At 50.0% G+C, this 19,619-nt stretch overlaps 5 protein-coding genes across 7 annotated transcripts; 3 read left to right on the top strand and 2 right to left on the bottom strand.

Annotated features, from left to right (window-relative positions):
- The first annotated feature begins 86 nt into the window (after positions 1-86).
- On the top strand, positions 87-1,495 carry Gr97a (Gustatory receptor 97a). The gene is made up of 2 exons (XM_001358231.3): positions 87-1,181; positions 1,238-1,495. The coding sequence occupies exons 1-2, from the start codon at positions 132-134 to the stop codon at positions 1,469-1,471; spliced, it is 1,284 nt and encodes a 427-aa protein (XP_001358268.2). The 5' UTR covers positions 87-131; the 3' UTR covers positions 1,472-1,495.
- Positions 1,496-1,586: 91 nt separating this feature from the next.
- On the top strand, positions 1,587-5,254 carry gammaCOP (coat protein (coatomer) gamma). Its single transcript, XM_001358230.4, has 6 exons — positions 1,587-1,740; positions 2,018-2,673; positions 2,732-4,202; positions 4,259-4,444; positions 4,519-4,671; positions 4,743-5,254. The coding sequence occupies exons 1-6, from the start codon at positions 1,701-1,703 to the stop codon at positions 4,871-4,873; spliced, it is 2,637 nt and encodes an 878-aa protein (XP_001358267.3). The 5' UTR covers positions 1,587-1,700; the 3' UTR covers positions 4,874-5,254.
- A 901-nt stretch (positions 5,255-6,155) lies between these two features.
- On the bottom strand, positions 6,156-10,869 carry pygo (pygopus family PHD finger). 3 transcript variants are annotated; one of them, XM_015183012.2, is made up of 4 exons: positions 10,554-10,869; positions 10,012-10,482; positions 7,225-9,943; positions 6,156-7,099 (listed from the first exon to the last, which is right to left on the bottom strand). In XM_015183012.2, the coding sequence occupies exons 3-4, from the start codon at positions 9,666-9,668 to the stop codon at positions 6,979-6,981; spliced, it is 2,565 nt and encodes an 854-aa protein (XP_015038498.2). In that variant the 5' UTR covers positions 9,669-9,943; positions 10,012-10,482; positions 10,554-10,869; the 3' UTR covers positions 6,156-6,978. The 3 variants fall into 3 exon arrangements, with proteins under 3 accessions (XP_015038498.2, XP_033233138.1, XP_001358266.3); XM_033377247.1 differs by having other exon boundaries at positions 7,225-9,476; positions 9,516-9,943; positions 10,012-10,868; XM_001358229.4 differs by having other exon boundaries at positions 10,012-10,869.
- Positions 10,870-11,039: 170 nt separating this feature from the next.
- On the top strand, positions 11,040-18,372 carry rod (rough deal). Its single transcript, XM_001358228.4, has 14 exons — positions 11,040-11,253; positions 11,315-11,655; positions 11,715-12,065; positions 12,131-12,330; positions 12,387-12,850; positions 12,914-13,371; positions 13,441-14,714; positions 14,773-15,179; positions 15,245-15,753; positions 15,825-16,194; positions 16,254-16,518; positions 16,594-17,434; positions 17,506-18,139; positions 18,202-18,372. The coding sequence occupies exons 1-14, from the start codon at positions 11,158-11,160 to the stop codon at positions 18,310-18,312; spliced, it is 6,321 nt and encodes a 2,106-aa protein (XP_001358265.2). The 5' UTR covers positions 11,040-11,157; the 3' UTR covers positions 18,313-18,372.
- LOC6897052 (putative tricarboxylate transport protein, mitochondrial) lies at positions 18,369-19,448 on the bottom strand. The gene is made up of 3 exons (XM_002137200.3): positions 19,136-19,448; positions 18,850-19,073; positions 18,369-18,790 (listed from the first exon to the last, which is right to left on the bottom strand). The coding sequence occupies exons 1-3, from the start codon at positions 19,417-19,419 to the stop codon at positions 18,387-18,389; spliced, it is 912 nt and encodes a 303-aa protein (XP_002137236.2). The 5' UTR covers positions 19,420-19,448; the 3' UTR covers positions 18,369-18,386.
- Between the last annotated feature and the right edge of the window lie 171 nt (positions 19,449-19,619).

The raw sequence follows: 19,619 nt of genomic DNA, 5'->3' as shown, positions 1-19,619 counted from the left end.
CCAATTTCGTTGAGTTCGCCAAAGCAATTACGATAGATATCATTGAATCAGCGATAAGGACTAAGCGTAATTAAACGGCAATTAAATCAGTGGCGCGGGAAAAAACACTTTTCCACCCCAAATTTAGTACAATGGAATACCTCAAAGGACAAACAACACGATGGATATTACCGGACTTCTTGAAACGGCTACTACCACGTCGCTTTAACCGCTGGAAATTTCAGAGTAAAATTGTGTTGCCCTGTCTGACCATAACCATTTTTCTGAACACTCTGTACGGTATTTACTGGGGTCGTTTTAGTGTAAAACGTCAAAAGTTTATATTCTCGAAACCGGTGGCTGTCTACAGCGTTTTGGTGGGCTTGACCTTTGCCGTGTACTATGTGTGGCAGGTGTATGAAGAGTTCACAAGTGGCCGCATCAGCAGCAGGGACACCATTAAAATATACTGCTACATGAATGTCTGCATTTGTCTGCTCAACTATGTGACACAGTGGGGTATCACGGGTAGCATTATCCGTTTCCAGAACAGTGTTCCACTTTTTCGAGTGTCCAATGCCCTGGACATGTCGATGATGATAGTGTGGCGAGCAGTCTTAGATGCTGTCCTTAAGATGATACTCTGTCCGTTGATTGTGTACGTAACATTGATACTCTACCAAAATCGAGCCCATCCGGAGATGGAATGGACCAGTAAGACGTCCGTAAAGACCATGCTGCCTCTGATAATATCCAATCAGGTTAACAACTGCTTCTTTGGTGGCCTGGTGATTTCAAACTTAATGATTGCCGCAATCAATAAGCGGATACGCAGCATTGTAAGGGAGGTGAACATGATGCAGACGCCACTGCAGATGGAGCTTCAGAAGCCCTACTACCGCATGCGACGCTGCTGCGAGCTGGCCGACAGTCTGGATAAGCTGGTCATAAAGTATGTCCTGACTGTGTCACGGTCCAGGGGATATCTGCGGTTCACCGACTGGTCCATGGTCATGTCGATGGTCATGAATCTGATTGGCATCACGTTGGGATTTTACAATGAATACCTGGCCATTGCCGACTATTACATCAATGAAGAGCCTTTTGATCTACATCAAGCCATTGTTCAATTAGTTTTCCTGGCGGTGCCTTTCATGGAACTCATACTGGTATCTCGTATAAGCAGTCAAATGCTGCAGGAGGTAAGTGCTTCCCGTACCCCAAGAACTATCTATTTATATGATTATACAATATTTAGAACAAGAAAACTGGAGATCTCTTGCAGCGCATAGACCTACAGTATGCTGATGTGCGTTTCAGGCAAGTTGTCAACTCCTTCTGGCTACAGGTGTCCACAATCGAATATAAACTGATGCCTCTGGGTCTCCTGGAGCTGAACAGCTCGTTGGTCAACACAATTTTCGCGGCAGTCACTGGATTCCTGTTAATCCTGATACAAAGTGACCTCACGCTGCGGTTCTCGCTGAAGTAGAAATAAGAACGTCATTTTAATTCAAGAATATTTGATATTTGCGAATCAATAAACCAAAAGAATTATTGTTTAAAAATATTCCACACTCCAACACGATTAACGATTATTGATATATGAACTAAGTCCGATTCAATCGAACTGGTTCGTGCGTGAACTACGTGACGTGTAAACGCTGCCGAAAAGTCATTTTAGTTGTTTTATTAACGTTTTTTAAGTAAGTTTATCAATAATGGGTTCGTTCCGCCGCGACAAAGAGGAAGAGGATGACGGTGAGTAGCAATTTAACGCCCAGAGCTTACTAATCGCACAGCACGAAGAGCCACAACGACCGATAAAGGGGAGCAACTCCAGCACAGCTCTGCGGAAAAGGTGCTCCGCTGGCAACCAGCAGTTTCCACACACAGACAGACATACACACACTAACACAGAATCCAGCAAATATATATACAAAAAACAACAAAAACAAGTCCTAAAGTTATTAAACAAATTTGTATGTACTGACGGAAAACATGAAATATTTTTCCTCCCTAAAAAAAAAACGCCCAGGCCCGACAAATGCATACCAGAACCTGGAGAAGACTTCTGTGCTGCAGGAGACGCGCACGTTTAACGAGACGCCGGTGAATGCCCGCAAATGCATTCACATTCTCACCAAGATCCTCTACCTGATCAACCAGGGCGAGACGCTGGTGCCACGCGAGGCCACCGACTGCTTCTTCGCGATGACCAAGCTGTTCCAGTCCAAGGATGTGGTGCTGCGTCGCATGGTCTATTTGGGCATCAAGGAGCTGAGCTCGGTGGCCGAAGATGTGATCATTGTCACCAGTTCGCTGACCAAGGATATGACCGGCAAAGAGGATCTGTATCGTGCGGCTGCCATTCGTGCCCTCTGCAGTATCACGGATCACACCATGCTGCAGGCCGTCGAGCGTTACATGAAGCAGTGCATCGTGGACAAGAACGCCGCTGTATCCTGTGCCGCTCTGGTCAGTTCGCTGCGTCTCGCCACCACAGCCGGCGATGTGGTCAAGCGTTGGGCCAACGAGGCCCAGGAGGCAATGAACAGCGACAACATTATGGTGCAGTACCATGCCCTCGGTCTGCTCTATCACATTCGCAAATCGGATCGCTTGGCGGTCTCGAAGCTGGTCAACAAGCTGACGCGCAGCTCCCTGAAGAGTCCCTATGCTGTCTGCATGCTGGTAAATGGCGGAAAGCTATATTTAATGCTGGATATTTGATTAAGACATGTTTCTTTAGATACGTATTGCCTGTAAACTCATCGAAGAGGAGGATATACCCTCGGAAGAGCTGTCGGACTCGCCTCTGTTCACCTTTATCGAGACTTGTCTGCGCCACAAGAGCGAGATGGTCATCTATGAGGCAGCCCATGCAATTGTCAATCTGAAGAACACCAATCACCGCATGCTGTCGCCGGCCTTCTCCATCCTTCAGCTGTTCTGCAGCTCGCCCAAGGCCACGTTGCGTTTTGCTGCTGTTCGGACGCTCAACAAGGTAGCCATGACCCATCCGGCAGCGGTGACCACATGCAATCTGGACCTGGAGGGTCTCATCACGGACTCCAATCGATCGGTGGCTACTCTGGCAATTACCACGCTTCTAAAGACCGGCGCCGAGTCCTCGGTGGAGCGTCTAATGAAGCAGATCTCCACATTTGTGGCAGAGATCTCAGACGAGTTCAAGATAGTGGTGGTCCAGGCCATCTGTGCCCTCTGCACCAAGTATCCCAGGAAGCACACTGTCCTGATGAACTTCCTCAGTGGCATGCTGCGCGAGGAGGGCGGTCTGGAGTACAAGACATCTATTGTGGACACCATCATTACGATTATTGAGGAGAATGCCGACGCTAAGGAGTCCGGGCTGTCGCATCTCTGCGAATTCATTGAGGACTGTGAGCATGTCTCGCTGGCGGTACGAATTCTCCATTTGATGGGCAAGGAGGGACCCTTCGCGGCCACGCCCTCGAAGTACATCCGCTTCATCTACAATCGTGTTATCCTGGAGAGCCCCATTGTGCGGGCGGCTGCCGTGACCGCACTGTCCCAATTTGGAGCCTCCTGCCCGGCTTTACTTACCAACATTCTTGTTCTGCTTGGCCGCTGCCAGATGGATCCGGATGATGAGGTGCGCGACCGTGCCACCTACTACTTAACCATCCTCAACACGGAGCGAGCCGATCTGTACAAGAACTACATTATTGAGCGCGAGAACTGCTCGCTGGCGCTGCTGGAGAAGGCTTTGGTGGATCATTTGAACGGCGATCTGGAGAAGCGCTTTGACATTTCCGTTGTGCCCAAGGCCGCCGCCGTTGTCCGAGCAGAGATCAGCAATGATGTGATGCTGGTCTCCAGCGCCCCACGGCCGCCGAAGATCACACGAGAGGAGGAGAGTGCATCGCGGTTGGCCCAGCTGCCGGGCATTCAGGTGCTCGGTCCCGTGCATCGCAGCACGGCACCCATACAGCTGACCGAAAGCGAGACGGAGTACACGGTGCAATGCATCAAGCACATCTTTGGGCAGCATGTGGTCTTTCAATTTGATTGCCTCAACACACTGTCCGATCAGTTTCTGGAGAACGTGCGCGTGGAGTTGACCCTGCCCGAAGGATTCACAACCAGAGCCGTTGTACCATGCCCCAAGCTGCCGTACAACGAACTGCAGACCACATATGTCATCGTGGAGTTCCCACCGGATGCGGGCAGTTCCATAGGTGAGTCGATTGTCATCCAGAGTGTGCCTAGTACTCAATGCTCTCTTCTCTTTTAGCAACCTTTGGGGCCACGTTGCGATTTGTGGTCAAGGATTGCGATCCTAACACCGGGGAGCCCGACTCGGAGGAGGGCTATGATGACGAGTATATGCTGGAGGACATGGAGATCACAGTGGCCGATCAGATACAGAAATCGAAAAAGAATAACTTCCAGGTGGCCTGGGATGCAGCCGATAGTGAAGGTAAGAATGCAAACCTTTCAAAATTGACGCCGTAGATGTCTAATGAATGTCTATATATTTCTGCCATCCCCCAGAGTGGCTGCAAGCCGAGGATACGTTTGTGCTGTCAGCCGTCACCACGTTGCAGGATGCTGTCAACACTATTATGAAAATCCTTGGCCTGGGCTCTGCAAATCTCTCTGAAAAGGTGCCCGAAGGCACACACCTGCACACGCTGCTCTGTTCGGGTACAAATCTAGTTCGCAGCTTCTACTGAATCGTATCTTAAATGTTTTGTATTCTTTGTGGCATTTTTCAGGCACCTTTAGAGGCGGCGCCGAGGTTCTGGTGCGGGCAAAGCTGGCACTTTCCGAGGGCGTTACGCTGAATCTGACGGTGCGCAGCACAGATCAGGATGTAGCAGAGCTAATAACAGCGGCCATCGGATAAGACAGCGAGCCATGCAGGAATCTCGTCTGGTTTCTGCGTGCCGTCAATATAATCTAAACAACACAACTATAAAGAGAAAAAGAAGAACCCTAAAAATTAATCAAAAAATTCATAATTTTTAACGTTTAAGTGATTGTCTCTGTAATATTTGTGCCCAACCCCTCCCCCATTGGCCATTACCTGCCAGCAAGCACTCCATATGCAATGGCTTTGCCAGTGGCGTACACAAACACATTCTTTGAATTAAATTTGAGCATGAATTGTTATTGCCCAGCCGGGGCCTGCCCCCATTTCGAAAACGTAGGGGTTTTGTGTAGCATCCAGCTCCAGCATCATTTAAATTTTTTAAATATATTGTATGTATATGTTTATGCCCCCCAATTAGCCTGGCCTGTGCATTTAGCCTAAGTATAAAACTATAAACTATAATAAATGTATATGCAATGCAATCAGAGTTGAACTTGAGAATTTTATTGTCCAGAAATTGCAATCAAGCATACGCTGAAAAGAGGAATTCCCGAGAATAGTAAAAAGGAAACAATATGACTCTGACTCTGAGTTTCGCTGTTCTTTTTCTGGACTGAAGCCTACCATCGGCTTGAAACATATTTTACCCAAAGATGAATTGATGTAACGAAGATTTCAACGTTCTGATAAAGTTTTTGGGTCTCTGAAGATTATACGGCCCGTTCTATAAGCTCTAATAAATGATTTAGGGATCTAACAAAGTGGAAATTACACAATTCGTGCCGATTCGTGGCCAAGAAAATTTGAGAGCCACAAAAAGAAATTCGATATGTGAAAAACTCATTCTTACTTTATTTTTTGTTGTTTATATTGTAGTTTTATTTAATTATAAATAACTTAAAGTTGCAATATCCTAGAGTACTTGTTTTTGTTTTTCCTATTTTTACAAATTTGTTTTTGCCTTTTTTGAATCGTCTGTCCATTTTCGCTGCGCTCTTTTAACATTCGTCTTAAATTACAAATTTTTATATATCTTTCGCATGAATTTATAATTTCTTGTGCTTTTCGATTTTTGTTCGCAGTCGATATCCTCCGCAATTCTTTGCTATATTTAATTGTGTAAAATGTACCATCAATCAATCAATCAATCAATCAATCAATCAATCAATTATTTAAAATGTAAGATTCACACGCAGGTATAAAAAATAAAATAAAATTGATATTAACAAATAACACACACAGTCACGCACTCACACACGCATGCATGCACGCCCGCACATTTGCAGCAAAATTTCACAATGATAATTTCATTTCGTTACAATTTGTATATATCCATCCCGTCGTCAAATGGTGTCGTTCTTTTTTTTTATTATTTAAATATGTCGTTAGATATATATGTATATATATAATTATGTCTGTGTGTGTGTGTTTGTGTATTTGTCTATCTGTGTGTGTGTGTGTCGCCACACTTCCCCCATTTTCCCCCCGAACAAAAGCCCAAGACAAGACGCTTTTGACGGCCGTGTGTGTGTGTGTGTGGGTGTTTCCTTAAGTTTTTGTCACATTTAACGCCTATCAAATTTTGCTTTATATTACAAACTAGATTCTAGATGTTCCTTAGCTTGGTTTTTGATTGCCCTGATGCGCCAAGCGGGGGGGGGGGCACACACACACTGCGCTTCGTCTGGTCTGGTTTGATTGCTCTTTTCTTTTGCTGAACGAGCAGACATATACACATTACATTTATATTACAATTAAACATATTTCGTTTACAGATTTCGTTTAGGTTTTTTCTTTTGCGCTTGCTTGCGCTTAAAGAGGATTTGGGATCTTGAGCCGGATGGATCCTGGGAGCCCGGAGCTGAAAGTCACAACACTGCTCCGGCACTTTAGTTCGGGGCCTGCCATCGTCTCTCGGCCACGGCCTGGGCGGCATCCGGGGGTAATCGTGGGGAGGGGGGGGCGGGACATGACTTGACTATTGAGCAGCTTATAAATTGTACAATTAAGATAGTAGAGTATGCTTGGATATTTTATACAGTGAGTGAGTGCTAGCTGGTGTTGGTGGTGTTGTTGCTGGTGGTTGATTGATAGGTTCCTTCGCTGCTGCCTTCCGTATTCCGTTCATCCATTCCGCTTCAACATTTGAACTTGACCATGGGAATATGCTTGGAAGACACACACTTGTCGCAGCACCACTCTGCAAACACCTCCTTGTTGAGCATTTGGAAGGCCGCCTCGGTCAGCCCCACGCAGGTTCTGCGATTGGAGATTATATAGAAAGTAGAGAAGAAAAAGTAGAGAGAGAACACAAAGATTCAGGTTTAGTTACGGGGAAACCCTTTAATGATTCTAATGCAGATTCCGCTGGCTGTGTAATTTACCTGTGAAAGAAGAAGTTGCATCCGGATTCACAGAACACGGCCTCATCGTTGTCGTTCACCTCCTTGTGGCACATGCCACAGGGATATATGGGCGGCGCATTGGGATTCTGGGGATTGAAGACCATCGGCTGCCCAGGCGGATACATCTTGCCACCGCTCATTGTCATCGGCTTGGGTCCCACTCCCATCGGTCCACCCATTGGCCCGCCGCCGCCCATGGGTCCCATGTTTCCCATCGGTCCGCCAGGACCCATGGGTCCCCCGCCGCCAAACATATTGGGTCCGGGGCCACCCATGGGACTGTGATGATGGTGGGGATGGGCGTGTGCGTGGTGGGGCGACATGTGCGGGTGTGGGGGTCCGTTCATACCTCCTGGTCCCGGGCCTGGTCCTGGCACACCGCCCATATGCCCGTGTCCCATGTGCGGACCCGCATTCCCGTGCGGTCCGCCCATCATGTGGGGATTGGGGCCGCCGCCGCCCATGTGGGGAGGCATACCGCCTGGTCCACCATGCATGCCGCCGCCTGGTCCGCCGGGACCCATCATATGGGGCGGGGGTGGTCCACCCGGATGATGGTGCGGATGATTCATTAGCTGCGGGTGCGGTGGACCAAGATGCGATGGTTGCTGGGGCGGCAACATCTGATTCATGCCCATGCCAGGGCCGTGCCCATGTCCATGGACATGCCCGTGACCGTGACCGTGCCCATGACCGTGACCGTGACCGTGTCCGGGTCCATGACCAGGAGGACCGCCCATGTGCTGCTGATGCTGCTGCTGTTGTTGTTGTTGTTGCTGCTGTTGTTGTTGCTGTTGTTGTTGTTGTTGCTGCTGTTGTTGCTGCATAGGAACATTCGGGTTCATTTGCTGGCCCATCATGGGTCCATTGTTATTGTTATTGTTGTTTTGTGGACCATTCGGACCGGCGGGCGATTGGAGAGGACTGGGACCCGAGTTGGGCATGCCCGGACTGGGGCCGGCACTGTTCAGCGAGTGATGCGGTGACATGGCGGGCGGCGCTGGCGAGGATGTAGGCACTGACGTGGACATCGATGAGGCGGTCGTCGCTGTCGATGTTTGCGTGGGCGTCGACCCCGTTGCCGATGCCGAGGAGGCGGCCGACAATGAGGGGCCATTCGATTGCAGCGACGTGGGCACTCCGAGACGGCCACCGGCCGGCGACAGATGAGGATTTTGATTGTTGTTGCTTGCATTGTTGCTGTTGTTGTTGCCGAGCATGTTGTTTCCCGGACCACCTCCTCCTCCGCCGCCGCCGCTGTTGTTGCTGTTGGCGGGAGACATGCCACCTGGTCCGACGAGGCCACCGGGCCCAGGCCCAGGACCTGGACCGGGTCCACCTGGCATATGACTGCCATGATTCGTCGGTCCATTGCCCAGCGGACTGTGCAACGGGGGCGGACCCATCTGTCCATTGTTCATGGGTGGCTGCGGAGGTTGTTGTTGTTGCTGTTGCTGCTGCTGCTGTTGTTGTTGTTGCTGCTGCTGCGGCCCCGGACCACCTGAAGGCGGTCCAAGGGGACTACCAATGGGATTACCCATCGGCGAGCCCATCGGCAACGAATTCATGGGCGAGTTCTGGCCAGGACCGCCAGCTCCTCCCATGGGAGAGCCCTGCATGGCCCGCTGGTTGGGTCCGTTCGGACCACCGCCCATTGGCGAGAGTCCTCCCATGCCCATGTGATGTGGTGATATGCTTGGTCCTCCCATATTGCCCATTGGACTCATTCCGCCCATTCCAGCCATGGCGCCCATGGGACTGCCCATGGGCACGGGGCCACCGGGACCAGGTCGTCCGTGATTCATATGCGGCGGCAGTCCCACTCCAGGGCCGGGTCCCATCGCATGCGGATGCATTGGACTCATGCCACGCATTGGCGGTGGACCGCCCATGTGATGCGGGGGTCCATGGGGATGACCCATCGGTCCGCCCGGATGGTGCGGATGCATGTGGGGATGCATATGCGGCGGGCCACCGCCCATGCCCATGCGATCCTCCCAGTGCGGATGCGGATGTCCGCCGCCAAAGTGTCCAGGTCCTGGACCTCCGCCCATTTGGTTCATGGCCGCCATCGCCGCGGCTGCCGAGCTCGACATGGCCGAGACCTGGGGGCTGTCGTCAAAGGGATTCGAGGCAATAATGGTGTCTCCGAAGCCGCCCATCGGCGGCGGCGGCAACAGATCCTGCGGCGTTGGTGGTGCTGATTGTTGCTGCATTGAATTGGCAGCGGCGGCCGCAGCTGCTGCCGCCGCCGCCGCTGCCGCAGCAGCCGAGTTAGCCGCATTCGAGGTTTTCCGCCGCTTCTTGGGATTGCTCGGCGCCGAGATGATATCCGACGGAGGCGGCGGTTTGAAGTCAGGCGGACAGAGGCCGCCTGCTGGACCCGGCAAACGATATGGCGCCATACCGAGATTATGGGTCATATTAGAGGTATTTTTCTTCCGAATGGTGGCAGCTTTTCCTTTAACTACGGGGGGAAGAAATTCTATCTAAGCGGCGTCGTCAATCCCTCGCTGGAGATCTCGACGCGGGGTGAAGAAATTAGAAGGTGTAGCTCGCGGGTGGTCTGCACCCGATGACGGATGGAGTGATGCTGATGTTTGCTGGTGGCTGGCTTTACGGTGATCGCTGATCTGCTGCTCTCTCACTCGACTGTTATCCACTTGGTGCGGCCTGGGACCGCCAAAAGCATATCGACCTAAGCAAAAGGGCAGAGCGTGAGTTTTTTTTGGCTGTTCAATACTCAATTATTTTCCACATATTTACCGAATCATCTTAGCACAAGAACAACTGAATTTTCAAAAACTATTCCCAAGAAACGGCACTCGGCACACGGCACACGGCCACGGAACAACGGCACAACGGCAACCTTTGCAATTTGGAGCTGGCAACTCTACGCGCGCATGTCGTCAGCGTTGGCAGCGTCGTGTTGTCTCGAAAGCGCCAAGCGCAAGCAGCAGCAGCACCTGCAGCGGCGGCCTGCAGCATACAAAAACAAATATGCACTGGATCTTTTTCTTCGTTTATTGCAATTACGTGCTGGCTTTACATTTATTTTACTTCCGATTTAATTGGTGGAAGCCTCCAGTGGACGCTGCAATGCGCGTTGTGTTGTCTTTTTTGTTTTATTTTCTCACACAGCGCCACTATAGGCTCTTCTTCTTGCCAGCGATTTTATGTTCTCTTTGCACCACCGCCGCGGCAGCAAATCGCTGCGTTTGGCCTTTAATTGCACCACTATGGGGTATAGTGCCCAATATTTAGCACACGATAGTGGTTAGCGACAATTATTATTAAATAATACACACTTTTTGTACTTTGCACGCGATTGGGTTTCGAGGTTTTCTTTTTTGTTGATGGCCGCTGCTGCGCTACTGCAGCATCAACTTTTAATGAGTAGCGGATTTGAGCTGAGCCGCGGTCCAAGGTAGCACACACTTCCGAGTATCAGTGGGGACGCACTGTGTCGGATTTTATCATTAATGCATCTAACTTTGTTTATTTTGTTTAATTTTTGCGTTGGAATAGCGAAAAAATATAAATAATTTTCATCGCCTGCCAGCCAGTGTGACCGTATTTCGCTTAAACCCAAAATGCCGGAATTCCACAAGACGAAAAGAGGGACCAGAGCTGCAAATGCGTCTTTGCCTTGCGATAAGAAGACAATTTAATTTAAAAAACGTATGTAACAATGCAAAAAACACTGTTTGATTGTGAATTGGCTATTTTCAGTTTAATTAAATAATAATTGCAAACATTATCAAATGATTTCTCCTCTATTAGATCCTACCGATAACCTGTTTTGTTATCAATGGAATCCCATCTCTAGAGAGGGTGACGCTTGTTTATTTGGCGCTGTTTGTTTAAATTTTGTGCAATTTCTTAATTAAAATCGAAGCAAACTACTGCAGGATGTGGAGCAACTTTGAGGCATCCCCTTGTGAAGATGAGACAATTTCGAATGTGTTCTCCTCGAGGGGCATGTTCCGGATTAGCAGCGAGGAGGAGGTAATGGCCGCAATTCAAACGAATCAACAGTTAGCTATGCTAAACATTTTTTTATTTTTAGGTCGAGAAATACCCAGAGGTTTTGGCATCAGTGCAATGTGGCAAAATGGTGATATCCATAGACAAGAGCCTCCTGCTGCTGGAGGACGAGCTGGTGGCCAAGTGCAGTTTCCTCAGTTTCAGTTCCCAAATTGAAGCCATTGCCATCTCCAGCAGCGGCAATCTGATTGTGTGCGGGCTCAGCGATGGCGAAGTGCATGGTGTGTTCATCAAGGGAGTGCTTCTGTTCAGCGTTTGCGTGAACCTGGAAGATGTGAGCCTCTCGGGTGGTGGCACCTTCAGGAGCATCCATCAATGCGATCAGCAATTTTACTTCACCTGCAAAAATGGCAGCATCTATGGGTGAGTCATCGCATAGAGGGATTCCTTTTGACTGAAATGACGGAAGACTGCTTCTTTAGCTTGAGCGAAATTGATGAAGCCACCTTGGAGTCTGTGGCGAATATAACCCTCAATGACAACGAGACGATTGCCTGTGAGAAGGCCATTCTCGACGATGTCACCATCAAGCGGATTTCCAAGGGCCGCCCGTCGGGAAATGTCGACTGCGCTGTACTTTTCCAGCAGCTGTCGCCGGCTGGTCACATTTCCGCACAGAATAATCAGGAAGATCGTGGTGCCGATCACGCTTTGATCATCTACGGGGATCTGGGCACGGCAAACTTCAAGACGAATTCCAATGATGTGACCCGCATTAGTCTGCCTGCTCATTATGGCAGCCTTAAGCATATCTACAATCTGGATGGTTGTGTGTAAGTTCTGGAAACGATAGTCAGCCGTAGGCTTGTTCTTTTATTCTGTTCTCTGTTTGCCTTAGGATTGCTCTGACCACCTCCGGTCATCTGCTGGACATCTGTCCGTACACGCGCACTGTGAATTTGTGCCAATCGTCGCAGGGTCGGAACTTGTTGATCGAGGATTTGCTCGTCATGGAGTGCAGCGAGGAGAGCATTGAGCTTCAGATACTAACCAAGCCAACGGACGAGGGGCGCCTAATGAAAATTGTGGAGTATCCTTGTAAGATATATGATTTGTCAAGCTATGTGTTGGTTTATCCTTGATGATCCTTACAGCTCTGAGATGCAAAAACGAGGTGGAAGTGCCAGAGCACGCCTGGCTGGTGCGCCAGCCAAAGTGTGCCGTAAATCTGTACTATTTGGCAGCCAAGGAGGCGAACAAAAGCAGTCTGCCCTCCATGGTGGAAATGATGCTCGTTTCGGAGACGGATCCCAGTGATCGGTTCAAGAAACTCGTGGCCAAGGGCCGGCTGGAGGAGGCAGAGGAGTTTGGCAAGCAATTCGAGCTGTGCCTGCAGCCAATCTTTGAGGCCAGGGCCAAGCGTATTCTGGTGGAGCTCTGCAACTCTGATTCCCATTTGAAAGCCCCCGAGGGGGATGCCAAATTCCAGACCCTTCTAGAGTTGCTCTCGCAGATTGAGAGCAAAGCGTTTATTAAGAACAATCGGATGATCAATCTGAGTTCGCGACACATTCTAGAGCGCTATCTGCGCGAGATCCAAAAGCGTTTGAGCTTTGAGGTGAGATTTTAGTCTGGGATTTATTTGCTCGTGGGTTCGCTCTTAAATGTACTCTCTTTCCAGGAGGATGAAGAGGATATGCTGGAGATTGACGAGCAACTGCATCGTCTCAAGACTCTGGCCATCACCGATCCGTACGAGTGCAACAGCGATTGGCAAAAGTTCATCTACGACAACAATTTGGTGCGTGTGGTCAAGTCGCTGTTCAACACCGATATGCCCACGGCCTGCCTCATCTGGCGCCGGCACTCGAGCAGCATTCTGCCGCACCTCAACGAGGATGAGCTGCGCACGCTGCTCGGCTTCATACCGAGCAACACCAAGCCCTTTAACATTGTCCAGTGGCTACGTCAGTTTATACCGATGGTCAGCAATACTCATCCCAGCATTATGCCATTCATAACCGACTGGAGCATTGAGATGACGCGCAAACTTCAGTACAACACACATTGGCCAAACATTGGACTCGAGTTCTCAACCAAAATCTTGGAAATATTCGAGGAAATTCAATTTACATATTCGTAAGTTCCATTAGAGATGGACAATCCCCAGCCATATACCATATACGATCTGTGTTTACCTTTTTGCAGCGATGTGCGACGGCAGCAGGAACGGAATGTGGGAAAGCTGCGGGACCTGGTCAATGCACTGCAGGATTTGTTTGTGCTGAAGACCAACTATAACATGGGTTTTACATTGGACAACTACATGCAGGACTCGATTGATGCCACTGCCCTGAGCATACTGCAGCATGTGCAGCTGGATAAGCTGCAGCGGCTGGTGAAGGACTTTATGTACCCCATATTCCAGGAGAAGGGACGCCAGCCGCTGGCCGTGATCAAGCAGTACATCGCCCAGCTGGTGGCCAGTCGTCAGTCGTCCAGCAAATGGCTGGAGCGTGCAATGGCCTGCATCGAGCTGCTGCACAACGAGGACAGTCGCTTGGAATGCGCCCTGTCGGTGCTGCAGAATGCCCCTGTGCCTTGGCCCGAGGCCCTGGGGCCGCTGATCAAGCTGCGCACCTCCACGCACCCGCTGGCCATGAAGATCAATGCCGAGTACGAGATACAGGTGATCAAGATCATGAAAGTCAAGTACGGCTGGCCGGCAGACAGCTCGGCGGACATCAATCTGGAGCTGTTCATGATGCGCATCGTCAAGCTGAATCTCCCGGACATGCTGGATGATATTCGCACACTAACCAAGGCGGCGCCAGAGATCTCGATCAGCGCCAATTTCAACTGCTGCTACCAGATGGCCAGACGGGGACAAATCGAGATGGCCTACGAGTTCTTCAAGACTCTGGGCAGCGAAAAGAACGACAAGCATCGACGCGATGTGGTGGAGATCTTTGCCAATCTGCTGGAGAACAGCTCCTCTGCGTCGTTCATCAACGAAGTCAAAGTCCAAGAGCACCTGAATGTCCTGGAACTCTTTAAACTGTTCCTGCCCCACGTCGAATCTGTGTACGAGCGTCGCTACCTGATCATCAAGCATCGCTTCCATCTACACGAGAAATTCAACATTGAGCTGAGCTGCAGCGGCGAGCTTATCCCTCTGCTTCGGCGCCACGAGCTCCTTGACGAGGCCATAGAGCGGATCATTGAGCGGGCTCAGGCCACGCTGAATGTGTCCGCCTTTATAGCCAGCGAAATGAGCGAACTCTGCACGGCCCTGGATCTCTCAAAGGTGTTTGGGATGCAACGGCTGTGCCAGCGTGTGGCATGTCTGCCCCTCAGCTGTGCCTTGGCCTACCATGTGCTGCAGTTCATCGACTGTGTGCCGGGCAACAGCGATGACTTCATCAACCTGGCATTGGAGTTGATTGTCCAGCAAATTGAATCGGCCAAGGGCAACAATCAGGGTGGGTAGTGCATCTAAAGGATGTCTGAAATTGGCTTATATCCTTGTACCTTTTGCAGACTCTCCATCCTCGCTGCAACTGATCACCGAAAGTGATCCCCTGAGCTTCCCCCTCGCGTATGATCTGCTGACGTCTGCCTTGCTGCATGAACGCAGCCGTCGTCGGGATCTTGTGGATCTCATAAAGTACATTCGTGTGGCTGTCATTCACTATCCCTTGGATGCCATCGCAACGTACTACAATGGCAAGGAGCAGACGATTAACGAGCACATATGTCGCGCCCTGGACGGCACGCCAATGGCTCTGGGCGAGACAACGCTCAACTTTACGAGTGCCCTCAATGGGTCGTTTGATGTGAAGCCTCTGTCGCAGCAGCTGCTGCCGCCGCCATCAGCGAAGAAACGCTACTCGGTGTCCATGTTCGATGAGGTGGAAGTGCAGCCAGTACAGCAGCCGCAGAAGAAGGTAGTAGTCTATTGTTGATCCTCTCAGGCAAGATTTAACCCACAGAGATTTCCTTTTTGTTGCAGAGGAACATCAGTGGTCGCCTGCCGATCGTCAAGTTCTTGGCACGCACTCTCCTCGTGATGATTACTGAGACGGAGCCAAATAATTCCCTGCTCATGCAAGTGCGCCAATCACTGGCGGAGAATGTCAAGGAAGACATCGATGGGGCACGCGCCGACTTCTTTGTGTCGCTGGAGTACCTGACCAAGGCCAAGGAGCACGATGTGTGGTATGTGATGTCGCAGTATCTGTTGGATTATCAGAAGCAGAACTGCAGAAAGAAGAGGATCATCAATGAACGCTTCATCACGCTGCAGCTGAGGCGGATATTCCGTAATGCGATGAGCAACAAGGATGCAAACTTCCTCGAGCTGTTCAGCATGCTGGTGGCCGATGGCGAGTCCGTGGCCATGCTCGAGAAGCTCTCTACGGAGGTGAAGACCGATCAGCAGAAGATCAACTTCCTAACGCTCTCCGCCATGTACAACGAACACATTGAGGACGCGGACAACGTGCAAATGATACGCGCCAAGTGGGTTTCAAAGCTTAATTCTTCATTCTTCTCTCTTCATTTGGTTATTTATCTTCTGTTGTTGTTTGCAGGCGCCTCAAACTATACTATTACCTGGAGTTCTGCCAGCAGGATCCCCGGATCAAGGGAAAGTTCAATGCGGACATGGACAACATTGAGCATCTGCTGAAGGAGTTCCACAACAAGCAGCTGGACGTGCAGCTGCTGGAGCGCATGAGCCGTGACTTTGGCTTTGACTATCAGAAGATTCTGATCACCCAAATTCTAAGCATACTGAATGCCCAGGAGCTGCGGTTCGAGATCAAGCGGGACACCTTCGGCGACGAGGAACTGGTCATGCTGAGCAGCGCCCAGGAGATGCGGGAGATGTGCCAGCCGTACATCAATGAGATCAAGAATGTGGAACTCTTTACCTCCAAGCTAAAGCAGTTTATCGAAGAGGTGCGGTTCTCAGCTCGAGAAGGGCACGCCTTCCTCTAAGCCCTTCCCTTTTTTTGCAGATCAACATCTATTTCTATGAGCTGTACATGTGCGTCATCAACATCTTGATGTTCTTTGATGCTGCCCCCAAAGAGATGGAGATATGGACAAATATCTTACACTTTCTGCGCCACAAGATGATCACGCGACGACGCAATCGTCCGGGCCAACTGGAGACAGACATGTGGCTCAAATCCCAGCGGGAGAATGGTGTCCTACCGAAAATCTCACGCTATCGCTTGCCCTTCAAGCCGATAGTCGAGCAACCGCTAAAGGATATACTTGGTATGTGGCTGAATAAATAGGCTAGGTTTACGGCCCTCAGTGGGGCTTCTTTATTTATTCTGGCTCCTCGTACAGATAGCGAACTGAATGTGGACAACTGTCAGAGCTGGTTCCCGCTTATCCAAATGTATACGGCCCTCAAGGGCTCCAAGGACAGTAACCAGAACTGTGACTACTTCTGCATGTCGGCCGTGAAGAATTCAATATCCGAATACAAGTCCAAGAACGAGTCGGAATCATGGAGTCTGCATCCCACAAACAATGCCTTTCTGAAGTCCATACTGCGGCTCGTCAAGAAGGTGCATAATCCGAACAAGGCCTTTCTCATACTCTACTTTGTGTCGAACTATGCCCGCGATGGGGCGGACATGGTGGAGGCCTCCTACGAGTGCTGGAACTTTATCAAGGAGAACGGCCATCTGATCACCGATGCCAAGAGTCAGGAGCAGGTGGCCAAGGTCAAGCGGCGCTATCCCATACAGAAGACACAACACTTGCTGTATATCTATGGCCTGACCGACGAGAAGCTGCTGCGACTGGTGGAGAATCCCACGGAGCTGATACACAGCCTCTACCACCACGAGCTGATCATCAAGTCCAGCAAGGTGGACATCAATGCCTTGGTCACGGAGATAGCCAAGCTGCACGATCTCAATCTGGGCTCCATACAGTTCCGTCTGCTGCAGAAGTGGCTCTCGGTGACCATGGAGCCGGCTGATAGCACTATGCTGGAGGAGACATTTATGGAAGATCAGAACTGGTCCGATCAGAACGGTGGAGGCGACACCAACGGCAGCAACGGCGGCAGCAGCAACGATGATGCCAGCGAGAATGTGGTGCGTGCATTTTACATACTCAGCAGCTGGCCCAAATCGGAGGCGGTCAAGTTTCTGGTGGGCCTGATATTCAAGGGAGGGTAAGAATAACATATAACATTTAGTATTTATGGAACATATGACAAGATCTGTCTACCTCTATCTGTGATAGCTCCGTGAACACCTCAACCCAGCTGCAGATGTACGAGTGCTATTCGAAGCTCAACGATGGCAGCAACTCCTTCACGAACACGATCAGCCAGCGACAGTTTATCACGATCAAGTGCGTCCACGAGCTGAAGGCCCTCGGCTACAAGTCGAACATTGACAAGTTCGCCGATGATCACTTCAACAAGATCGATATTCTGAAGTTTATATGGCAGCGCAATGCTGAGAATCCGCTCTCCCTTGAGGTGATGGCCAACATCTGCCTAGGCTTCGATATACATCTGCCCAAGATCTGGAATGGCATCCTCAAGCGTATGGTGATGTTTCATATGCTGCGCGAACTGAATGCCCTGCTGGATGTACTCAGCTGCAAGCCACAGCTGTTGCATCTGGATGGACTGGCTCTGGCCTGGGACTATGTGCTCTGTCATCCTCTGAAGAATGCCGTGCAGACGCGTTCCTTTGCTCAGGAAGAGCAGCTCAACAAGACCCTGTTGCGGCTGCAAGGCTGCCCAGTGGTGCATGCCCTGAATCTCATACAGTTTGCCGAGCTGTGTATCCTGATTCATCGACCCCACATGGCAGCGGCCATACTCAGCTTCTGTCAGAGCTCAGAGCAACGCGAAAAGATCAAAAAGGTGGGTTTACTATTGTTAACTTATAGCAAGAGAACTGTCTTTAAATGTGAATGTATTTGCAGCTAATTTCGAGCCGCCAAGGGGAAAATCTACGGCAACAGATACTGGATTTGGAAGAGGCTGGCCTGCTGCCTGTTGTGCTTAACTTTGCCCTCAAAGAATTGAAGCTCTAGGCGTGGATATATGCCTTTCTTATCCTTCTATTCTCATGGAAATATAATAATAATAATACATTGAATAATAAGATTTATTTCCAAAACAAATTAAACACATCCATGATCGTATCGTAGATCATGAATGTAATAGCCACATCGAGACAGACTCTGCCCAGGCGCGGCACTGTTCCTTTGTAAAAGGCCATGGGACCCTCCTGACGTAGGACCTGGATGGCGCAGTCCAGTGTGTTCTTGTATCTGGCGGAATCCAAGCTCTGCATTCGTGTCTTGACCACATCGAGGGGATTATTGCCAAACACCGATGCGGCACCGGCAATGGCTCCAAACACTCCAACCAACGGTTTTGGCACCGTCTTTGTCTTGTCTCTGCCAGTGTACAAGTCCTTCAGCGAAAAGAGCACAAAGAAACGAATGGCCTGATTGGAGCCCTGCTTCATCACAGTGGCTGGCAGTCCCTTGTAGATCCCACCAATTCCTACAGCAACAGAGTGGCAATCAAAAATAGACGTCTATGGTAATCCTAATGATAGTTACCGTCACTCTTGACGATCTGGCCCACACCATGAAACAGTCCCTTGAACTTGGGCTTTGCGCTTCGTTGATCGTTGATGAAGCGCACCTTGATCGTCTCCATGGGTGTGACGGCCACCACCGCCTCGGTCATGCCAGCCAGCATGCCGCAAAAGAAGCGTCTTGTCATGGGTAGCTCGCCACTCTCATCACGCATCTTATTGCTGAAGAACTCAAAGGCACCGAACCTATCCGCAGTCGTGTCCATTCAAATGATCAATCTATGCCCTTATAAGAGGCTGCTGCTTACCTGGCGGCGCTTTTCGGAATGCTGCCCAACAGCAAGACGCTCAAGCCTCGATAGAGGCCAGAGAATCCATTCTGCTTGACCGTTTTCTTCACACAGTCGGCGATTCCATTGAACTTCTTCATTTCCCCCTTTTCGTCCAGCTGCAATTGGGTCTTCACGAACTCCGTGGGATATGTGATGAGAATTTCCAGCCCACCAGTAATACCTCCGGCCACAATGCCCTTTAGCCCTTTCTCGCCACTGCTGGCTGCAACGAGAACTGGTACTGGCACTGGCGACTGCATTACTATTTTTTTTTTTTTCCAAATCTTTCCCTAAAATATTTTTAATCTAGTGAGTCGAGCTGGAAAAAAAATTTGACAAGGCCTAGGCCAAGTGACAGTTAGTTTGACAGTTATTAGTCGATGCAGCTCCAGTATCGACCTGGAGCGTCATTCCCCTCGCAATTTTAAGTTTAATTACCAATTACCACTCATTTACCCAA

This window comes from Drosophila pseudoobscura, chromosome 2 (assembly GCF_009870125.1).
Source record: "Drosophila pseudoobscura strain MV-25-SWS-2005 chromosome 2, UCI_Dpse_MV25, whole genome shotgun sequence".
Taxonomy (NCBI): domain Eukaryota; kingdom Metazoa; phylum Arthropoda; class Insecta; order Diptera; family Drosophilidae; genus Drosophila; species Drosophila pseudoobscura.
Note: the sequence above shows the minus strand (reverse complement) of the source record. Positions and strands in the feature narration are given on the sequence as shown.